The sequence below is a fragment of the Corythoichthys intestinalis genome, chromosome 10, assembly GCF_030265065.1.
Source record: "Corythoichthys intestinalis isolate RoL2023-P3 chromosome 10, ASM3026506v1, whole genome shotgun sequence".
Taxonomy (NCBI): Eukaryota; Metazoa; Chordata; class Actinopteri; order Syngnathiformes; family Syngnathidae; genus Corythoichthys; species Corythoichthys intestinalis.
The window spans coordinates 6,903,809-6,927,550 of NC_080404.1; the positions used below are offsets into that span (position 1 = coordinate 6,903,809).

At 38.5% G+C, this 23,742-nt stretch overlaps 1 protein-coding gene across 9 annotated transcripts in view; it reads right to left on the bottom strand.

Moving 5' to 3' along the window:
• wdfy4 (WDFY family member 4) overlaps positions 1–23,742 on the bottom strand; it is a 148,922-nt gene that overhangs the window by 122,039 nt on the left and 3,141 nt on the right. For 7 of the 9 annotated variants that reach the window (XR_009064644.1, XM_057848417.1, XM_057848424.1 and 4 more), the window contains 6 exons: positions 15,212–15,323; positions 12,455–12,564; positions 10,228–10,353; positions 9,944–10,133; positions 7,872–8,061; positions 4,739–4,899 (listed from right to left, as the gene is read on the bottom strand). Coding sequence is in view for 8 of the 9 variants with exons in the window: in XM_057848417.1 (XP_057704400.1) it covers positions 4,739–4,899; positions 7,872–8,061; positions 9,944–10,133; positions 10,228–10,353; positions 12,455–12,564; positions 15,212–15,323 (889 nt within the window). In the remaining variant the exon portion in view is untranslated. Of the gene's footprint in view, positions 1–4,738; positions 4,900–7,871; positions 8,062–9,943; positions 10,134–10,227; positions 10,354–12,454; positions 12,565–15,211; positions 15,324–23,742 lie in introns of those variants that run through there. The other 2 variants (XM_057848419.1, XM_057848425.1) reach the window with 2 other exon arrangements.

Genomic DNA, 23,742 nt, shown 5'->3' on the forward strand with positions numbered 1-23,742 from the left:
AACAGTGTCTGCTTTAACTAAAACCGTCCAAACATTTATAGGGTTTCATATTTTAATTAGGATAACATGAAATCAATGACAGAAGTGGGAAAATAAGTAAGTGAACCCTCTGCCTAAGGAGACTTAAAGAGCAATTGAAACCATTTTTTACTAGGGCTGTCAAACGATTAAAATTTTTAATCGAGTTAATTACAGCTTAAAAATTAATTAATCGTAATTAATCGCAATTAATCGCAATTCAAACCATCTATAAAATGTGCCATATTTTTCTGTAAATTATTGTTGGAATGGAAAGATAAGACAAGATGGATATATACATTCAACATACGGTACATAAGGACTGTATTTGTTTATTATAACAATAAATCAACAAGATGGCATTAACATTATTAACATTCTGTTAAAGTGATCCATGGATAGAAAGACTTGTAGTTCTTAAAAGATGAATATTAGTACAAGTTATAGAAATGCTTTAATAAAACGCCTCTTAATGTTTTCGTTTTAATAAAATTTGTAAAATTTTCAATCAAAAAATAAACTAGTAGCCCTATTCCGTCCTCAACGTGTGTGAGTACACAAATTGACAGATAGCGAACATAAGTTCCAAAAAGAAATCAGACGGTGTGGCAAAGTTGCATGGGCTTTACTGAAGTCATCTCTTTTTGACAGGAGCACATTTCTTGTATTTTTGTAAAACTGAAAATAACAAGGCAATGTGTCAATAACTTGCATAAATCACAAAATAACATAAAATGTACACACACGTGTCCATTTGAGCAGTAGCACTAGCCAATTAGCTCACAAGCATCTAACAATGTAACTGCATTTCACCATATATGTGAACAAATTCAAATACACATCATCAATAACTATCTAATGCTCATGAATATAAACAAAGGAGGAATATAACTCACAAGCGATGCATGTATTAGACACAAACAGTGTGATGGGGCTATGAGAACTGCCACTGAATACTGGATGCGGACGTTAGCTGGTCTGAATAGCACTTTTTGTTGTTGTTGTTGTTGTTGTTGTTGTAATTAACACAATTATACAAATTTACAAACAAAAACGGGCTCACATATGTACAACACAACACTCTCAACAACACTCTCCATAATGATACACCACTTCCTAAACCATGTCTGTATTCATACACGCACACACATACACACACCACACACACACACACATTTAATCACAGGGCTTTACAAAGAAATATTAACTTCCTCAAACAAAGATATTAAATTGACAGCTTTTTGCTGATTGATCAACTTAAGAGATCTATACCATAAAAGAAACTCATTCATCCAATGTTTAAAACAAGGTTTTGTTTTAAAGTACCTGCATTTGTGAATGAAACATTTACCAAGAAGTACAATCACATTAATAACAGAAACCAAATCTTTATTTTTGCCAGACAGACCAAATTTAATAGACTCCACTGTCCACGTTGATAGATCAATTTGTTTGGACTGAAGCCAGCTCCGCATATCCTTCCAAAACAATTGAACTAGGTCACAATGAAAAAACAGATGGTCAATATCCTCAATGTCCTTTTCACAAAACACACAACAATTAGTCTGAAAATTAAATTTTAGTCTCAAAAATTCGTTAGTGGGATAAATTGCATTTAGAACCTTAAATTGTACTTCCTTACATTTGGGCGGAATCGGAAGTGAAAGGTATTTTGTCCTGAAGTCCTTAATTTCCGCCTTGTTAAAGTCCCTCAGAAAATATTGTCTCTTTGTCGGACCAGGAAACAATTCCTGACTCAAAAGCAACCTTATAAATTTATTACATTTAATATCACTTAAATCAACACCTTGTATGCGGAGCTGTCTTAACCTAGGGGAGACATTAGAGTGCAAAATACTTTCACTGACCATTGAAATCACAGGTGCAGGAATGGCTTTTATCATCCTATTAAATTGACTAATCGAACATTCAATCATAAATTTTGTGCAAAACTCCTCATACTGTAGTATACTCCCATCTTTGTCCATAAAATGAGCAATTGCCCACACACCTTTTGATTTCCACTCTTCTAAATAAATTGATTTCCACTTCCACTGAATATATTGGTTATTCCAAATAGGTGTGTGGTCTGAATAGCACTGTCTATTAGTGTGAGTTCGTGTCAACATATAATCACGTCTGAAAAGCGCGCCGAATCCCAAATAATCAGCTGCACTGAATCGGCAGCAGAAGGCGACATTACGCCAAATAACATATGCAAGTCACACCCAAGCGCCAGCAGAGGGCGGAAAAACTCCATAAAACACAATTAACAAGTTGGCCTTTCACTGTACTGACATTTAAATCTGTCTGAGCGGGCCTAGTGCATTAATTGCGTCAAATATTTTAACGTGATTAATTTAAAAAATTAATTAACGCCCGTTAACGCGATAATTTTGACAGCCCTATTTTTTACCAAACAATTTAAGTCAAGTGTGTGCCCAATCACTGATAAGTGGTTTAAAGTTGCCCTGCCCACTATAAAACACACACCTGGTAAGAATTGTCTTGACGAGAAGCATTGTCTTGATGTGCATCATAGCTCGGTCAAAAGATCTGCCTCAAGACCTGCGATCAAGGATTGTTGATTTGTATAAAGCTGGGAAAGGATAGAAAACCATCTCTAAAAGTCTGGATGTTCATCGATCGACAGTCAGAGAAGTTGTCTACAAATGGAGAGAGTTTGGCAGTGTTGCTTCTCTCCTAAGAACTGCCCGTTCACCAAAGATGATGCCAAGAGTTCAGCGCAGAATACTCAGAGAGGTAAAAAAGAGTGTCTTAGAGTGTCTGCTAAAGACTTACAGAAATCACTGGCACAGTCCAAAATCTCTGTGCACACATCAACTACATGTAAAACTATGGCCAAGGCTGGTGTTCATGGGAGGACTCCACAGAGGAAGCTTCTGCTGTCTAAAAAATCATTGTTGCTCATTGAATGTTTGCAAAAAGGCACTTGGACACTCCACAGAAGTTCTGGCAAAATATTTTGTGGACTGATGAAACCAAAGTTGAATTGTTTGGGAGTGACACGCAATGTCATGTGTGAAGGAAAAATGGAACAGCTCACCAACATCAACACCTCATCCCCACCATGAATCATGGTGGAGGGAGCATCATGATTTGGGGCTGTTTGCTGCCTCAGGGCCTGGACAACTTGCAACCATTAATGAAAGAATGAATTTGAAAGTTTATCGGGATGTTTTGCAGGAAAACCTGAGGCTGTCTGTCAAACAGTTGAAGCTAAAAAGAGGATGGATGCTGCAACAAGACAAGGATCCAAAACACATAGGTAAATCAACTTCAGAATGGTTTCAGAAGAACAAAATACACATTTTGGACTGGCCAAGTCAAAGTCCAGAGATGCTCTGGCATAACCTAAAGACAGCGATTCGTGCCAGACATCCCAGGAATCTGACTGAACTACAGCAGTTTTGTTGAGAGGAATGGGCCAAGATTAGTCCAGATCGATATACCAGACTGATTTGCAGCTACAGGAAGCATCTGGTTGAAGTCATTGCTGCCAAAGGGGGGGCCACAAAATAATAAATGTGATGGTTCACTTACTTATTGTTCCCCCTTCTGTCATTGTTTGCATACTATCCTCATTAAAATATGAAAACCTATAAATGTATGTATGTATAGTTTTAGTTAAAGCAGACACTGTTTTTTCATCTGTGTGATTTTGACAAAGATCAGATCACGTTTGATGGTGATTTTATGCAGAAATGTGGGAAATTCCAAACAGTTCACATACTTTTTTATGCCACTGTATAAGTATGTTATTTTAAGTTAACTCCGGGAGCTGCGAGTATCAGCCATACTGTATTTTTGCCTTTCGTATCCAGAAATTTCTTTCGTACAAGAGGCAATATTCTCCCAATGTGTCAAGTCTTAACCTGAAAATTCTGTATGTAGAGACGCTCATATGTAGAGGTACCACTGTATACAAACATATATATACATCAGGAGCTGAGATTCAATTTAATACTGAAAACACAAACAATAGGTTACAAAGAATGGTTAACATCAAGCATACGCTCGATATGGTAAAGAAATCAAGTTGCACATACAAGGATAGATTGAAAACAAACACCATAACATATATTAATACCAAAATAAAGGAGTATAATCTGCTTTGATGTAGTTTTTTTCCCACTGTATAAAACACACTTGCATGTGTTGTGGATAAATATAGAGCTGCTTAGTAATAGGATTCATGTTCACACTTAAGTTGAATTACATCACTACTAAATGAGATCAACACAAGACTCTACAATCCCTGTGCTGGAACGAGAGCTTCTCCTTCATGTGATGGATGGCTGCTCAGTGTGTGTGCGTGTGGGAGGTGCACGTGTGTTTGTGTGCACGCATTTATTATAAGCGTAACATTTCTAAGTCTTGGATCTTGAGTGTGTGTGCAGCCATGATAAATGGGCGCTTGTTGTAGGCCAGTGGTGAATAGATGTGGGGCAACCTAACAATGTTATAGAGGAAGCTGCCACTTCATCATCTCAGACATAATCATCTCAACTTCCTGTTAAGCAGAGGGAGACTGCACACCGCCGTAGGGTGCTGGCGGTGCCGGTGGGAAGTCAAGGTGGGCAGTTGCAACAGTGTAAAAGAGAAATCAAGTGGGCAGATGACCGCATTCGAAATGATGGGTTTGAGCTTGGGAGTGGAAAGATAGCAAAGTAATATGAACACTTCTGCTCAGTCTCACCTTTGTTGAGGGGCGGCTCAAATTTAAAGCCTGGAGGCTGAGGGTGGCTGACACAAAGAGCCACTTTGAGTTCCGTTTTGCCAAGCAGGGTAAATGAGGCGATGAGTGCCAGCAGCTCCTCCACAGGCTGGAACCGATCCTCTGACACACCTGCTTCACAGCTTTTGTGGAATGGCCAGATACAGTAAATATTAAAAAATAAAAATAAAAAAAAGCGAATAACTCAATCAAAGGGTAGATCACAGTACATATTTATGGGATTGTGGTTTTTGTTTTACAGCTTGATATTTCACAACAGTACAGCTAATATGGGTTTAACATCTGGTAAAATGAGGAAAAAAGACAATCCAATTGGGTTGAAGTACAGTATATCCAGTGGTGGAATGTAAAAAAGTAAAAGTACTTCATTACTATACACTGCAAAAACAGACCTCCATAAAACTAGTTAAATTCCCTTGTTTTTAAGTGTAAATCTACTAGAAATAAGTGAAATTATCTGCCAGTGCTTCAAGTAAGTTTTACTCAGATTTCTTGAAAAAAGAAAAATAGCTAGAGGAAAATAAGCATAACAGACTTATTCTAAGCAAAAAAAATTGTATTTTTAACCTTTAAAAAGCTTTGTTTGTCAAAAATGCTCTGAAAGAAAGAATAGATATTGTTCAAAACATTATTTGAAAGCAAATTTCTCTTGATTTAGGTGAAAAATTACAATTCTTTAGATGTATGGTCTTAATAAGAACAAATAGTAATATTTACTTATAGTAAGTGTAATAATCTGACATATTAATCTGTTAACTACTCTAGTTTACGAGATTTATTTTAAGCAATCAATTAGTATATTTAATATTTAAAGAAAGCTTTGAAATGTTTGAAATATTATTGAAGTAAGTAGTATCTTTTCTCGTATTTACCGTTCGACTGTATTAGTTGAACACGCTTAGTATAATCAATAAGGGAATAGTATCTTTTCTCATATTTACTGTTTGACTTTTTTTATTACGTTAACATACCCAATATAAAATGAATAGCATTTATATCATTGTTTAAGGAAAACAAGCAGAATATATTTGACATAGAGCATAAGAGATACATGACGCCTTCTGACCACGGAAGCAAGACTTAGCAAGATTGACGCTGACTACCAGGTGATAGGCAAGACATCTACAAGCCCAAGTCTGCGACGCGAGATCCCACAATCAGCTCTTCAGGACAGTCCAGAACAAATCGCAGGACGTCCTGTACCACCACAACACCCGATAACAAAAACAACTCTTAAGTTTGACAGCTCGGCGCCTCTCAGACATCAAGGCAGGCCGAATCTCCCACCTCAGTTGCCTCAGTAACCACGAATGGTGACGCACGAACTTGACCGCCCAAATCTGCAACAGAAGAATTATCCTAAACAACACCCAGGCACACCGTTCGTCTGGCCCACCGTACCGCAGACTTCAAAAAGACCAAATGTTTAACTAACAACGGTCACTTCTCGGGGACATTCCGATGTGCTCATTGTTTTGCAGACCCTAGATCCAGAATTGCCTCTCTGTCGGGGACCTATTTGCTGTTTGCCTTGCCATTAGATCACTGTCGACCTGAATAAATTGTGAACTTGTGTTTGAAAGCCTTTTTTCCAGCTTTCAAAATGGAGAAAGTACAATGGGTTAAGACTAAGGTGAACCCGCAGAGTTTGGCCCCCGGTTTGGCTGCCGTGATTCCGGCAGTCTGGCTAAAAGGTCAGATTCCTTCAAAGAATGTACTGTATATTGTGAAAACATTTTTTGAAAACTTTTTTTCTTGATGTAGGTGAAAAATGACCAATTTTTAGATGTATGGGCTTGATACAGACAAATACCGTAATTTCCGCATTATATGGCGCATCAGATTATAAGACAAAACCCACCAAATTTAACACGAAAATGACATTTGTTCATAGATAAACCGCACTGGAATATAAATCGTAGCTGTCCTCACTGTATTATGGGATATTTACACAAAAGATATTAATCGTTAACACTTTATTTGACAGCAGCATCAGACGACTGTCATAAGACCCAGTGAACCACCATGAAGCTCTGAACCAAGTGGCTGCAAAGCTTCACTGCTTCAAGAAGCTTCATTTGGTCGTCACTGCTCCTTTGGGAGAGACAGTCAACCTCTGCTGCCACCTGCTGTCAACACTGTTGTTGTCCAACATGCCTCCTAGCATGCATTGCAGCGCTACAGACGTAAATAACAATCAAAATTCATGTTCTTTGTTAATTATTTCTTCAGTTGCTGTTCCAGTTGTTTCATTAAATGCCAGTTATGGTATTTGGTAACACATTATTAGACAGTGGCGCCGTAAGACTGTCATTAGACAATCACAATCATGACATGACACTGTCATGAGCATTAATGAATGCTTATAACAGACGTAACTTCGTGTTATCCGGCAAGTTATCTCACTTTTGAATGGATGTAAAAGATCTGAGCTGGACATAAATGGAGTTAGTGACATAATTTGCTGGATGACACTGAATGAAATCTTTCATAAGCATTCAGTAATGCCCGTGATAGTGTCATGTTATCATTATGACGGTAAAAAGTAAATGGAATAATCTGACGCATTAATCTCTTAACTAGTCCTTAACACTTAAAGCAAGATGGAGAGAATTATTTGACTAGATTTAGGAAAAATAATCTGATTAAACCATTATGAATCTGCAGTGTACAAATATGAACTGGTACTTTTTACTTCACTACTTTTGAAATTGTCACCTGCGTTACACTCTACTTTTGTTTGTTTGCTTGTTTATTTGTTTGTTTTTTCTCATTCTGAATTGATAGTTTCGTTTTCATGCCTCCAGCACAATCGGTAAACCCTGTGCAACTATACCGTAATTGAGCACTAGAGGCAGCAACATGAGTACAAGCCAGATTAGAACAAGATATTGACCAATAAAAACCAACAGTGAGAGCAGCACGAATCGGGAGAAAATACTGTTACTTTTAACTTGCAAAGTCAATTTTAAAGCAAGTACTTTTGTACTTTTAGTTGAGTAATTTTTTCTTTGGTACTTGTGCTTTTACTTAGGTAAAAAAAAAAAAAAAGTGATTACTTCATCCACCACAGCATATATCATAATCATCTCACCGTTTAAGAATGTTCTCCAGGGCCTTGTAGCCATTGTGGGAGTCAAACTCAGTGAAGAGAGCTGGATTGAGAGGATACGTGTCTCGAATGAAGCCGAATACAGCCACGGCCACCTCCGCTAACAGCACGCCAGACACTTCCATGTTGATGCGTGACAGATTTTGAACGCAGATGCGAATGCAGTTTTTCCCTAAACAAGAAGATATTTTGATTATCATTTGTTTGTTCAAAATAGAATAAAATTACCTTATTAAATCAGTATAAAAACATCATTTGTGAAAATAACAGTCTTTTAAATGTTGATCATTTTACATACTGGATACAATGCATAATACTGACAGGTGTTTTTGAGATTCTTCCCCTTTCATATAGCTAACAGTGTAAACAGAATAACAGAAATGTTGCGATTCACTGCACGTTGAGCTAACCTCTGTACATAATGATGTGACTGAGTAACTTCATTCAAAGGTCATTCTGGGTCATTGGATTTGTTGTAATGTCTGTGAAAAAGTACTTACCAGAAGTGAAAATTGGCTACACAATTTGACTCTAATACTAATATTAAAAATATGAATGAGGAATAAAAAATACTAATACTGTTTACTTTTTAAATAAAAAAATAGTTGTATACCACATTGTCTTATTGGCACGAAATGAGACCTAATGTGAATGTTTACTTAGTCCATGATGTAAATTGTGGTAATGTGTGTATTTTTGTATCACAAATTATTGGACAACAATAATTAGCGTGCATACAGTGGTATGAAAAAGTGTCTGAACCTTTTGGAATTTCTCACATTTCTGCATAAAATCGCCATCAAATGTGATCTGATCTTTGTCAAAATCACACAGATGAAAAAACATTGTCTGCTTCAACAAAAAATACCCAAACAATTATAGGTTTTTCATATTTTAGTGAGGACAGGCAAACAAACAATGACAGAAGGGGGAAAAATAAGTAAGTGAACCATCACATTTAATATTTTGTGGACCCCCTTTGGCAGCAATAACTTCAACCAGATGCTTCCTGTACCTGCAAATCAATCTGGCACATCGATCAGGACTAATCTTGGCCCATTCTTCTCTACAAAACTGCTGTAGTTCTCTCAGATTTCTGGGATGTCTTGCATGAATCGCTGTCTTTAGGTCATGCCGCAGCATCTCAATGGGGTTCAAGTCTGGACTTTGACTTGGCCACTCCAGAACATGTATTTTGTTCTTCTGAAACCATTCTGAAGTTAATTTACTTCTGTTTTGCATTATTGTTTCATTGCAGCATCAATTCTCTTTTTAGCTTCAACTGTCTGACAGACGGCCTCAGGTTTTCCTGATATCCAGATAAACTATTGAATTCATTCTTCCATTAATAAGTTGTCCAGGCCCTGAGGCAGCAAAACAGCCACAAATCATGATGCTCCCTCCACCATGCTTCACGGTGTGGATGAGGTATTGATGTTGGTGAGCTGTTACGTTTTTCCTCCACACATGACATTGTGTTGCTCCCCAACAATTCAACTTTGGTTTCATCAGTCCACAAAGTATTTTGCCAAAACTTCTGTGGAGTGACCAAGTGCCTTTTTGCCAACATTAACTGAGCAACAATGTTTATTAATTTTAGACAGCGGTGGCTCCCTCGGTGGAGTCCTCCCATGGACACCATTCTTGGCCCTAGTTTTACATATAGTTGATGTGTGCCCAGAGATATTGGACTGTGCCATTGATTTCTGTAAGTTTTTAACAGACACTCTCGCGTTTTATTTTATCTGAGTATCCTGCGCTGAAATCCTGGCGTCACCTTTGGTGGACGGCCACTCCTTGAGAGAGAAGCAACAGTTCCAAACTCTCTCCATTTGTAGACAACTTCTCTGACTGTCTATTGATGAACATCCAGATTTTTCGAGATGGTTTTGTATCCTTTCCCAGCCATCACATTTGATGGTGATTTTATGCAGAAATGTGAGAAATTCTAAAAGGTTCGTATACTTTTTCATCCCACTGTACTTCATCCTCCGGTCTATTCAATCACATTGAGGGTAAAATGAAAGAATACAGTACGTTCAGCACTGGCTCACCAAGTAAATTTGGTACAGTGTTGTTTGTGGCTGTACAGGAAACCGCTTTAAGGATGCGGGAGGCCTGATGTCTCCACGAGATGCTGGTCTGGTCCCAAAGTGATGTAAGCCCAATAATAAGGCAGTGCAGCTCCTGGGTCTCTACCAGCCGCTCTACATTGACTGGATACCTACATAGTTGGAGAAGAACCTAGCAAAAGATGGAATTGTTATTGGAGCATTAGAGGTGTAGTTTGGATTCCAAATCTCATTAATGTAAGAGAGAGACATTATGTTTCAATCACTTGTGTTAGAAGCTCCTGAAAGCTCTCTTCCATGGTCAAGTTGTCCTTTGGTGGGATGCACACAAGCAGGTACAAACATTTCGCAAAAACAGCAGGAAGTTCTGGATTTACTGATGACAATATCACCTACGATCACAAATGCACTGAAGTCAGAAATTAGTTAGAAAGTTAGAAACATTTTTGTATATGTATTTGTGAATTTATTAATTTAAAAATTATTTTGTTAGGGCCTGAGCACGAAGTGGTGCCCCGTTCAAGTTGGTCAGTGTAGTTATAAGACCTTCTGTAATACATTTTAAGGCCCATGTCCACATGTATCTGTTACCATGACAACCCTTTGTTTGCCATAAAAAGATAGGAGATTTCTTCAGGGACTTAGGCAGCTTTTAAAGCCACGAAATTTGGAACCCTTGGTTGAATTGGCTTAATTAGAAGATTCATTTTGCTTTTGAATAAGGGTGTGGTTGCACAACTCAGAAGCGCCTCCTTTTTTGTAGGACCCTCTTTAATAGGGTTTTTTTCACCTAGGTGTGTGAATGTATTTCTCAACTCAGGACATACAAAAACATCTCTGTCGGCCATGCCCACAACAGAAAAGAGGTGAGTTTCAAGCACATGTTAGGGGGACGATATGCCACCACAATAGGCTGCATGCCATCCGAGTTGGGTGACGTCCTAGTTGCGCTAAACTGCAAGGGCCTGTTCAGTCCCGCTTGCAGACCTAGTTATTATTTTAATGTATTTGATTTGAGTAATGAAACTTGGCCTTCAAAATCTTGACCAACATGAGTCTGTATCAGGTGAAGGGACATTTAAACCAGATTTTGATCATTTCGTGGACAGAACAAGCCTGCTCTTTAGAAAACGGGTGGGATGTGCTGAAATTTGGAATGAAGACCAGTGACTTACTCACACCCAATAAGTTGGCTTTTTTTCCATTTCCTTTCATTGTTGGCACAGTTAGTTCTTTTTACAGATGGAAGGAGAAACTGCTTTGCTCAGACTTTCGAAACCAGAAGTTGTGATGATGCAAACAAAAATCTAGCATCAACATATACAGAAGTGGAACAAGTTAAACTTCTTAAAATATTTTCATAAATTTTGAATTGATTTATTCTTTAAAGTGCTGCTATGTATAACAAAATCATAATTATTTTAATGATAAAATTGTCATCATTGCTTTTGGGGGGGGGTTGTCTTTTTATTTCTCATTTTTGATTTAGAAGAATTCTTATTTTAGAACTTTCAGTTCAAATGATAACTATTCATTGAATGTGGCCTTTCAATGCCAAACAGGCCTCTATGTGTCCTAAAATATTTACTGTTTGATCTTATAATGTGTTTTAATTAGGGCTGTCAAAATTATCGCGTTAACGTGCGGTAATTAATTTTTGTTAATTAATCACGTTAAAATATTTGACGCAATTAACGCACATGCCCCGCTCAAACAGATTAAAATGACAGCACAGTGTCATCCCCACTTGTTACTTGTGTTTTTTGTCTCCCTCTGCTGGCGCTTTGGTGCGACTAATTTTATGGGTTTATGCACCGTGAGCATGTAATAATTGACATCAACAATGGCGAGCTACTAGTTTATTTTTTGAATGAAAATTTTACAAATTGTATTAAAACGAAAAAAATTAAGAGGGGTTTTAATACAAAAATTCTATAACTTGTACTAACATTTATCTTTTAAGAACTACAAGTTTTTCTATCCATGGATCGCTTTAACAGAATGTTAATGTTAATGCCATCTTGTTGATTTATTGTTATAATTAACAAATACAGTACTTATGTACAGTATGTTGAATGCATATATCCGTCTTGTGTCTTATCTTTCCAATTCAACAATAATTTACAGAAAAATATGGTATATTTTATAGATGGTTTCAATTGCGATTAATAACGATTAATTAATTTTTAAGCTGTGATTAACTCGATGAAAAATTTTAATCGTTTGACAGCCCTAGTTTTAACATTTAAAGAACAAAAGGAATGTTTTCTAACTGTCTAAATCAGGGGTCACCAACTATTAGATACTCAAAGAATGCGGCTCTGGAGCCACAGGTTGCAGACCCCTGGTCTAAATGATTGACTAAGATTCCATAAGATGGCACATGCGTGTCATATCAAGTACCTAATGAGTATACAGTATTTTACCCTTCATGCAAAAGGAAGTCCTCTCAAACAGATGATGTGAGTAAATAAGGAAGTTAATTCAACTCACAGAGCTGTCAGCAGTTAGCAGCAACAGAGATTTAAGCAGCAGCCATCCCAAACAAGTTGTCTCCTCATGGTCCCTCTGGAAAAATTTCACAACTTCTTCACGAGCTTCTTCTAGGAACACAAGAGATTAAATATACCATGGAAATGGTACGAAATGCAACGTTATTGAATAAATTAAAAACACAGAGTAAAAAAACTGTTAAAAACACATCTTGCATTAACTTCAAAAGAATCACTTTCTAATAAAAACTCTGATCTGATGGGAGGAATATTTTAGGACTTCCCCTATGGAGGTAAATTTGTGTCTTTATGATTCAATCCAAAAAAAAGTTGCTTCGATCAAATAAAAAGTTGCTTCAATAAAAATATATATTTTCAATCGAAGAAAACGTCACTTCAATCAAAAAAAAAAATGTGTTTGAATGCGAAAATAAATTTGAAACTCAAAAAAATATATTTGAAAACTATTTTTCTTTGATTTAATTTTATTTTTTTGATTAAAGTCAAGTTTTTTTTGATTGAAACACCATTTTTGATTGAAGTCATGTAATTTTGCGTTTGGACCACATTTTGGCTAGGACATTTGCGTCGTTGTTATTCAATCAAAAAATAAATTGCTTCAAACAAAAAAATATATATTTTCAAAAGAAAAATAACTTCAATTTAAAAAAAAAAAAATCAATCGTAGAAAAAAAGGTTTGAGTGTGAAAAAATATTTGAGACTCAGAAATTCGCATTTGAACACTTTATTTTTCATTCAAACTGTTTTCTTTGATTGAAGCAATCCTTTTTGTGTTTCAGCCATATTAGGGGTAGGACATTTGTGTCAAAATCATGAAATCGCAATAAAAGTTGCTTTAATCAAAAAACTATTTTTAATCAAAGAAAAAAATCATTTGCAAAAACTTTTTTTTAAAATATATTTTTTATTTGAATTTTTTTTTTTTTTAATTGAAGTGTCACTTTTTTTGAAAAGCAAAAAGTTTTAAACTCTTTTTTTTTTTCAAAGTGGAAAAAGTTTTGAACACACTTTTTTTTTTTTTTGAAGTAGAAAAAGTTTTGAAGGCACTTTTTTTCGATTGAATCATTTTGACACAAAGATTCAACTTCAACGCTAGTTCCAGTGTGTTTGATTGGCAGGTGGCTACGCCAATGACATAAAAGTATGAAGCAAGCATAATGGCCACCAGGGCTCCATCCAGCCATCGGAGTCTGTTGGAGTCTAAGCCGAATATAGGGCACCGGTACGGGCGTGTGACATCGGCATTTCACCGGAGTACCCGCAACGGTACGGTGCCCTGTCGTGGCACACTGGTCGGACCCCGATATCACCCCCCAGGCGCCGGCTTTCGAGTGGACGGCCCGCGAATGACACGGCACTCATTCAAAGCTGAAACGATGGGGCTGCCGGCGTGGACGCCGGCGACTCGCCGGTAGTCTACTCGCTTACTGGGCAGGCTAGTGTCGGGCCACTCGCCGACCACTCCCGTACCGGCGCGTCGCGGACACTCCGGTTGGAACCAATTGCCAACCGTCACGTCAGGGCAGCGGGTGAAGTTCGCCGTGTTAAATCACATTAAGCAACAGGGCACCGTACTCCGGTGAAATGCCGATGTCACACGCCCGTACCGGTGCCCTATATTCGGCTTAGACTCCAACAGACTCCGATGGCTGGATGGAGCCCTGGTGACCATTATGCTTGCTTCATATTTTTATGTCATTGGCGTAGCCACCTGCCAATCAAACACACCGGAACTAGCGTTGAAGTTGAATCTTTGTGTCAAAATGATTCAGTCGAAAAAAAGTGCCTTCAAAACTTTTTCCACTTCAAAAAAAAAAAAAGTGTGTTCAAAACTTTTTCCACTTTGAAAAAAAAAAAGAGTTTAAAACTTTTTGCTTTTCAAAAAAAGTGACACTTCAATTAAAAAAATATATATATTTAAAATAAAAAATATATATTAAAAAAAAAGTTTTTGCAAATGATTTTTTTCTTTGATTAAAAATAGTTTTTTGATCAAAGCAACTTTTATTGCGATTGATTGATTTTGACACAAATGTCCTACCCCTAATATGGCTGAAACACAAAAAGGATTGCTTCAATCAAAGAAAACAGTTTGAATGAAAAATAAAGTGTTCAAATGCGAATTTCTGAGTCTCAAATATTTTTTCACATTCAAACCTTTTTTTCTACGATTGATTTTTTTTTTTTTTAAATTGAAGTTATTTTTCTTTTGAAAATATATATTTTTTTGTTTGAAGCAATTTATTTTTTGATTGAATAACAAAGACACAAATGTCCTAGCCAAAATGTGGTCCAAACGCAAAATTACATGACTTCAATCAAAAATGGTGTTTCAATTAAAAAAAAACTTGACTTTAATCAAAAAAATAAAATTCAATCAAAGAAAAATAGTTTTCAAATATATTTTTTTGAGTTTCAAATTTATTTTTGCATTCAAACACATCTTTTTTGATTGAAGTGACGTTTTCTTCGATTGAAAATATATATTTTGATTGAAGCAACTTTTTATTTGATCGAAGCAACTTTTTTTTGGATTGAATGATAAAGAAACAAATCTACCTCCATATTCCCCCAAACAGAATCAATTTGTCGTAAGACATTTGAGACACTTTTTTATCTGGCGTTTAATAGTGAAAGGGATGACAGCTGTGTTGCTAAGACTGGCAACACAGAAAAAGGGGAAGTAAAGAAACCTATAAAAAGTCCCTGAAATTACAATGTATAAGAGAGCTTTACCTGCAGGCCTTTCTGCTAGCCTGTAGTGGATGTTATGGATGACCGTGTCAGTCGTGAGAACTGCAAGTCCCTTTAAGTCTAACCCATCAAGCCCGCCGCCTTTCTCACACACCTGCCATCAAGAGAGAACAAGCCATTTTGATTCTGATAACTAATGATGCGGCAATACCAATACTAGTACCGATACAGCACTAAAACAACGTCATCGATATCAGGGAGTGCTAAAAAATAACGTTCCGGGGCTGTGCAATATGTACTCTTCGAGAGCTAGTTTCCAACCGCAGAATGCCCTACCCACACTGCAAATTTATAACGGCTGAAGGAAATATTACCTTTTCTCGTAGGCATCGTCTAACTGTTTGTATTACTCTAACATGGTTAATATAATCAATCTTGGGAATAGTATCGGTTCTCGGATTTACTGTTTGACCTTTTGTATTCCTCTAATGCACCCAATATAAAATAAATAAGACTTACACCATAGTTTAAGGAAAACAAGCAGAATATAGGGCATAAGAGATACATGACGCCTTCTTATCAGGAAGCCCAACGTGTGCGTCATGCAACTGACTGAGCAAGATTGACGCTGACGAGTCATGATATCGACAAACCCATGTCTGCACCACCAACTCTCGCAATCAGTTCTCCCGGACAGTCCAGATCAAATAGCGGGACGTCCTGTCTCAACACAAGGAGCACCGGAGAATGCCCGATATCCAACTGATAATAGGACTGATAAGAGTCCAAAAGCCCCTTAGACGCTGAGGTGGCAAAATCCAAAATCCTCGTTGCCCTGACAACAGTAACTCGCGAATCCTCCTGGCCAATCCACAAACAGACAATAATCCTAAACAACGTCCAAGCACACCTTTCTTCTGCCCACACCCCGCCCCGCTATAGCCTTCAAAAAGACTAAATGTTTAACTAATCGTTGTCATTTTTCTCAGGAACCCTTTTGTTGACTTGTGATATGGTGACTTTGGAACGAGTCTGCCTCCTCGCCTGAGTCTGTTTTGGTTTCGCCTTGCCGTTTGATCACCGTCGACCTGAATAAATTGTCAAATTGTGCTTCGAAGCCTTCTTCCAGCTTTCAAAATGGAGTCAGTACAAGGGGTTAAGACTAAGGTGAACGCGCGGAGTTTGGCCTTTTGGCCGGGTTGTAAGGATTTCACCGGCCTGGGTCGTTGGCTCTGCGCCAGCCTGTCCGGCTGATCGGCTGGCATGATTCTGGCAGTCTGGCTAAGAGGTCAGATTCCTTCAAGTTTCCCTTAACTTTTTAAAGTGCCTGTGGCAGCAAAAAGCATGTTTATTTCATATTTCACGCAGTATTTTATGCTCCTGAATGAAATGGTCCACTTGGCTGTGTGTGGAAGCGATCGATTGAGGACGAATGTGAATGTGACGTCACCCGGGTTAGCCTCTCACAATACAACATTGCTTCATAGTATGCAGATGGACTGCGGATTCAGTTGATTTTGTGGAATAATTCCTTCATTTTTCACATCACGCCAGCCAAATGTGCTGCAAGTTTTTGTTGCTGCACCAAGGCGTGTGAACTTTTTTGGGTTTCAAAAAGTTGCCGTTCACTGCAGAGATTGGCCAAAACAAGTCCGACAAATGTGGGACCAATGAACTTGCAAGGGGGTGAGTAAACTACATGTTTTGTATTATATCAAATACTGGGATCATGGGACACATTTTAATAAGGAGGTGGCTTGCATGTTGTGGCTGACAATGCTCCTTGGTCACCGAGAAGGTCACTCGGCCAACTAACGGCGCCTTGTCGAACACCCCCTTCGGTCCTTTTCGCGTGCCCGCCGAGAAAGCGCTATACTCGGCTTATGTTCGTGCAGCCCCCGGGGTTCGTCTGCGGTTCTCCATATAGTTCAGACTTCCAGCCCCCTCTGCCCTCTTCGTGTGCCTGGCAATAGATCACTATCCTCGGGTTGGGCTCGAGCAGCTACGGGCTCCTCCAATGTCAGCTGGTATGTCTGGCAGTCATTCTCCAGCTTCTTCCCCGGCAACGAGCACTCCTGCCCGCAGCAGGACGATGAGGGGAAGCAGGGGAAAGGACGAGCCGCAACTTTCTCGCCACCAGAGGCTGGCCGATTGGTGAAGGCTGTCTCCCTCGCCGCCGTGTGCGACATGAGTTGGGGCTGTTTTGTGCTATTTTTCATTTTCAAAAGGCGAAAAAGGTTGGAAGAGCCGCTCGGCGGTCATTCTCCGGCTGCTCCCCGGCAACGAGCACTCCTGCCCGCAGCAGGGGAACGACGAGCTGTAACTTGCTCGCCGCCAGGGGGTTGGGCGATCGGTGAAGACAATCAACCCCGCCACCGTGTGACATGATACGGGGTAGTTTTGTGTGATTTTTCATTTTCGAAAGGCAAGAATAAGACTTGGAAACGCCACACGATTCGGGTTAGCATGTCGGTTAGCTGTCACGCCTCCTGTTTTGTTTACACTCTTTCTTCCATCGCCGAAGCCGGGGCAGGGAAATGACAAAAGCTGCACTAACTCAGGTGGCATAATATACTGTTTGGGAGGTGGAAGAAGTTGACAGTTCTGACGATTATGCAGTAATTTTTCCCTGTCGTACTGATTAAATGCATTTTTAATAGTTCATGTTCCATTTAGCACAAGACTGTTATTTGTCACGACCATACCATCTATTTAGCAATTGTGGAATAATACTTAGATAAGAAGAATAACCTGTAAAAATATTGGAGCAGACAGATTGAAACAATGATGACATTTTGCTGCTCTGTGTCGCATTTTCTTCGTTCAGAATCTTCCCACCTTAATGGGCTGAATTCTAAATCAGATGAAATCGGGACCCTGCCGACGTTATCCTCCAGCGGGGGACGCTAGAGTGCTATAATGACAGTGAGGCTAAACGGCAGATTAAAAGTCTAATTTCTCGTCTGCGCTCTGCCAAGTTGTTGTACCTGTATATAGTCCAATCGTCTCAAAATATGATTCTAATTCACATAATGATGCTATTTAAGATTTTTTTATGCTGTCACAGGCACTTTAAGGCCAAATTATACCGGGTGCGTGTGCGGTACGGATCCACAAAAGATAAAGCGGCACTGCCAGTCCGTTTCTATTCTATCATATTGTTCAAATTATACCAGCTGCAAATGCACTACATTGACCGCGGACAAGCTCCGCAATGCTCCCAATGGTTTGGGCTATTTTCTATTTATGCCGGAGACGCATCAGTCAAAATGGGCAGAGTCAGGCCTGGAATCAACAAGCCAGGTGCTTATTCACGGTTTAAACACCAGCGAACATGGACGATGAACGATTCGTTATGGAGGTGGAAAGTCACAAAATGATATACGGCACAGCAGATCCTTTTTATAAGGACAACTATAAAAAGGAATCTACATGGAACGCCATAGCAGAAGCTATAAGGATGGACGGTGAGTTATGCAAGTTATGTAATTCAAAACAGTAAATAAATAATAGAAAACGGGTTGTTGACGTGGTCGGGCTGTCACAAACCCATGGTAAAAGCACAAAAAAAAAAAATCGTGAATAAATGTCCAGTCAAATCAAGTAAACCCCTCTCTCTCCTTTTCTGTTGAGTATAGACTCTGTGTCTTTGTCGTTCTTTTTAATGCCACATTATCGCGCGCCCAGTTGTGCGCAGCCGGTATGGTTTGTCCTATTTTTGACGTACTGCAGAGCACGCAGTCAACACGGAGCTTGGCAGATCCGTACCGCACGCCCTTCCACAATAATTTGGCCTTTAATCAGATAATTTTTCTTAAATTTAGTCAAAAAATCTTCTCCATCTTGTTTTGAGTGTTAAAGACTAGTTAACAGATTACCGTAATGCGTCAGATTATTCTACTTACTTTAAGTAAAATAATGCTTTTAAATAATAATAATAATAATAATAAATAAATAAATGAATAAATAAATAAAATTCAACAGAAACGTATTGTAGCATCACTACTGTTGGTACCACAGTTATGTGTCAACGCGACACTCCTATTGGTGCGTTCGATACGGCAACGCAATGCTCCCATTTCTGGGTTACTGACACCACGTTTGTATATAGTTGTAAAGTGCATGACCTGAGGAGTGTAGAGAAAAATAACGTCCATATCTATAAAGAATTCAGGGATTTAAGCATATATTCACAAGAATTTCCACTGGAAAAGCTCTGTTTACATATAGCAGCCGCCCCATTGACTAACAGGCTAGCATTGTACTTCGACATATTTACATAAAATAAATGGTAAACTGCACGTTTTTTTTTTTTTTTTTAAATTAAGAATTGAGTCTGTTTTGCGCCATATCTATGAAGAATTCAGGGATTTAAGCATTTATTCACAAGAATTTTCAACGAAAAAAGCTCTTTGTCTGTGATTCCACTCGGTCAGCTTTGACGGCCACAACAAGGCAGGTCCCCTATTAATTGGCCCTGTGCCCCGTGTCCCATCAACATCGTTATGAAGTCTATCCTTACATTGTGGTTGTCCCACCACTGGACCTTACCCAGGCAAAAGCAGGACAATTTCTGTGGGTAAAGCAGGACTCAAATAACATAATACACATCTCATGCACAACGAGATTTTTGTCTTTTTCATTTTAAGTGGGCCAAATCAATTACATTAAAAGTAAACTAATGAAAATTGCTATTGTAATTTGATTATTTTAACAAGCCTTGTAACTTGCTATGAGCCAACATTTTGAACAGGCGTGATACTGGAGTGTGACCACAGGGTACAGACCTGATGTTGCTCACAGTGGTTCTCAGTACGTTCAAGGAGCTTATGTGTCTACTCAGACACATGAAAAATTAGAAAAAAACATTGCTTTTCGCCGCTCCCAGGATGGCGATACACGCCCAGTCATGTGGCATCCAATCATGATTCTGCTGTGAATTTAAGTTTATCACTAATCGACATCCAATCTATTTGAAGTGGGAGGGATGGCAGCGGATGAACAAACGCTGGATGCTCAAATAGATTGGACCAACAGTGCCAGCCAAAGTGTTTGGAGTTGTCAGACCAAGTCATTATAGAATTACTTTGCATTTGACTAACTATGCAGAAATATAGTATGAAAGGAAAAATATCTATGGCGGAAAACACAGACAAGACTGAAAAGGTTTCTGCTCTTGCACTCCTCTTTAAAAGAACCTGCTGTATTTTAAGCCAAAACAACTGTTGTGTTTGATAGAACAATACGTCTATATGCTGCCATAGCAGACTCATGGCACGTTAAGCCCCCAAACTATTTTTAATTTGTCCATTTTACCCTGGAAACCCCCGTTTACAGACGTCGCGCAACCGCTTTTGTTTCAACCCAGCCATAAAACAAAGGTAATCAATTATATTTATTATTCAAAATGTCTGTCATTTTTAGCTTAGAATCATTAATTGATGTCTAATATTTCGTTTAAAAAAAAAAAAAAAGACTTTAAAAAATTATATTTTGAACTTTTAAACAAATTAGGTCACAATGAAAAAAAGTCACGTATATCTACCTCAATAACTATCGCTTAATTGTATTTTTTATTTATTTTTATTTTTTTTTGTTACTGTCGCATTTTCCCCGATATGTTAGATGATACATATAGATGATAAATAATCGATCCAAAAAAAGGGGGGAAAAAAAACGTTTAAAAGTGTAAATATATGAAAAAGAAAATCTCGACCACTCCTTGATGTCTGCGATTTCTGTATCACGACCTTTGTTGTATTCATCCATAAAATCCCCCAAAAATCCGGCTGTGGCCATTCACAGCTGTGTCTTGACACTCGATATTAAATGCCACATGGAGTTTTTGGATCGAAAAGAGGTAAGTACGCAATATAATCTCGTTAAGTCATGGCGTCTTAAATTATGCTCTTTCATGCTCTCACCTCCAGATAGGGTTTTGCTGGGGGTTTTTTGTTTGTTTTTTTTAAATGCCCTCTTGTTTAAAATTTTTCTTCCACCATACAAATGAGATTTTAAGTTTTCCAATGATGTATCACACATGCATATCAGACAATTTTGAAAGTTGCCCAAATTGGGGGTCTCAGAGCGGAACTTCAAGACACCTGAGTGTTTTCCGCCTTATAGGCTATATTGTATATTTAAATAAACAACACAAAAGTGGTGACTGCCACTGCTTTCACTTTACAAATTACAACTAAACAAAGGTGCTGTACTTGGTGCCGGGACATTATAAGTAACCAGTGGGCACTGTTCTCTTTCACTTCCATAAGAGGATATTGTATTTCACTGAGTCTGCTTTTCTTATGTAAAGTCTTGAATGTGGGTCATGAGGTTTAAACGCTAAGGCACACCTAAACACAGAAACATTTCAAGAAAAGGCTTGAGCAAATGGACAGTGCTTAAAGTGCCCATAACAGCAAAACGCATGTTTATTTCATATTTCACGTGGTATTTTATGCTCCTGAATGAAATGGACCGCTTGAATGTGTGTGGAAGCAATCGCTACATTTTTTCAATTTTTTTGAAACCCGCGCCATGAAAATGAGTGACTAGGCCAGAGTCTGGACTGAGGTGAATGTGAGGTCAGTGGAAGATATCATCTTCACTATGCAGCCATACTATTGTATGCAGAAGGACTACGGATTTAGCTGATTTTGTGGATTAATTTGTATATTTTTCGCATCATGCCAGCCCAATGTGCTGCAGGCTTTTGTGGGCGCACCAGGGAGAGGCGTGTGGGCCTTTTTGGGTTTCAAAAAGATCCTGTTCACTGCGAAGAATGGGCAAAACAACTGTGGGACCATTGGAGAGATGTAGTCTGGAACTCCAGACTCACCGCTGTTCTAGCTATAGAATCTGGTGACTGTTCAGCGGATCAAATTCCCAGGACCAATCGGCACTGGCGGACGTGACGTTGGTAAAGCGACAAGAAACTCTTGCGCGAAGATGTACACATACGAGGAGAGCGGAGAACGGAGAAGTTTATTCAACATGACTAGCGCGAGACAGACTGTTGGTTTTGTTGTTGTTTATTGTTTATTGTCATCATCATCGTTATCATTGACATTTACAAGATAGCATTGTGATAAGATTAATTAACCTGAAGAAAAGACAAGGGCTGACGGGAGAAGCCTGGGCATATTAAATCCCGTCCCCAGTAAACAGAAGGACGCAAATCCTCACATGATAATGTAGACATTTCACATTTTGATACAAGTTCAATCTTTTTTTTTTTTTTTTCACATGACTTATCTTCCCAGTAGTCATTGATTAGACGTGGCACTTGGGTCATTCAGTCAATCATCCGTTTGCTCATTGATTCGGTGAGAGTTTATCTGCTAGGAAATCTTCAGTTAATCCAGATGTGAAAGTGTAGGCCGGACATGGGCGTTGGCTCGATGTAGGTTGCATTGTTGAGAAAATCTTGTCCAAGGTACTTAGGTACGAATTGAGCAGTTCCATGACAGATGAAATTGTTACAGAGTTCATCACAACTAGACAGCGTTCGTGTATGTCAGCAGATGAATAATGCTCTGTCTTTGCGACAGAGCTGATTATTAAGGCATGTTATATTCACTTTATCTATAGTCCCTCCATTTTCTCCACTTTTTGTTATGGAAACACTATGTAGTATTTGTAAAGTAGTATTTGGTTTTAGTGACTCAATGTGTGTTTGGTCATTTAAAACTGAATTTACTGCAGATAGGATTGTATTCTCGGCTCTCCCGTTCGCCATCTGTGTTGTTGTGGAGACGACTTCCTACGCGAAAGAGTAATGTTGCACGTTAAGAACATGTCACGCAAATAAACGAATCTGATTGCACGGACGATTTCATTCGGTCTCGAGAGGCCAGTAAGGAGATGGGTCCCAGACTCTATAACTGGAACCGCGGTGAGTCTGGAGTTCCAGGCTACTAGCCATGTATTAATCATCTAGCCATGTTATATCGTGATTAATACACGGCAAGTGACTAATCAGAGAGCTTCCTCAAACCCAGCTGTTATTATAATAAATAATAATAATGGGAGAATTATGTTATTTAATGTAATCTCTGATTTTTTTTTTTTTTTTTTTTTTTTTTTTACAAGTTAGACCTGTTGAGAAACTAATTGCTGACTGTGTACTGCAAGTCCCACATTTGGTTATGCGGGCAATTGCCCGTGCTGTGCAGAGTATATCCTAAATAATTGTAAATTGTTGTCTTAACATTTATACCATTGATATTATCTGAAATTGAGGCTTGTAAATCCCACAGCATGGCAAGTGGGCATTTGCGTGTTGTTCCCAGCACCATTTTCTGCGTATGTTCCGGGACCTGTGCCCGTCTCGTCATTCCTACGCTGTCATATGTACTTTGCGTTCCGGCACCTTATGATTTACAAATTAAGCACTGAGTGTTACATCAGTAAAACAGTGATATAAGGTGTCATACCAAGTTGCTCAGTGCAAAATATCCCAACACCATAGCAAAGGAGCTGATACTGCCTGCAACAAAAATTACAAGTGTTCCTCTCTACAATGACAATGTCGTTTTTGTTCTATTATTGTTTTTTTTTCAGTCAAATTGTTT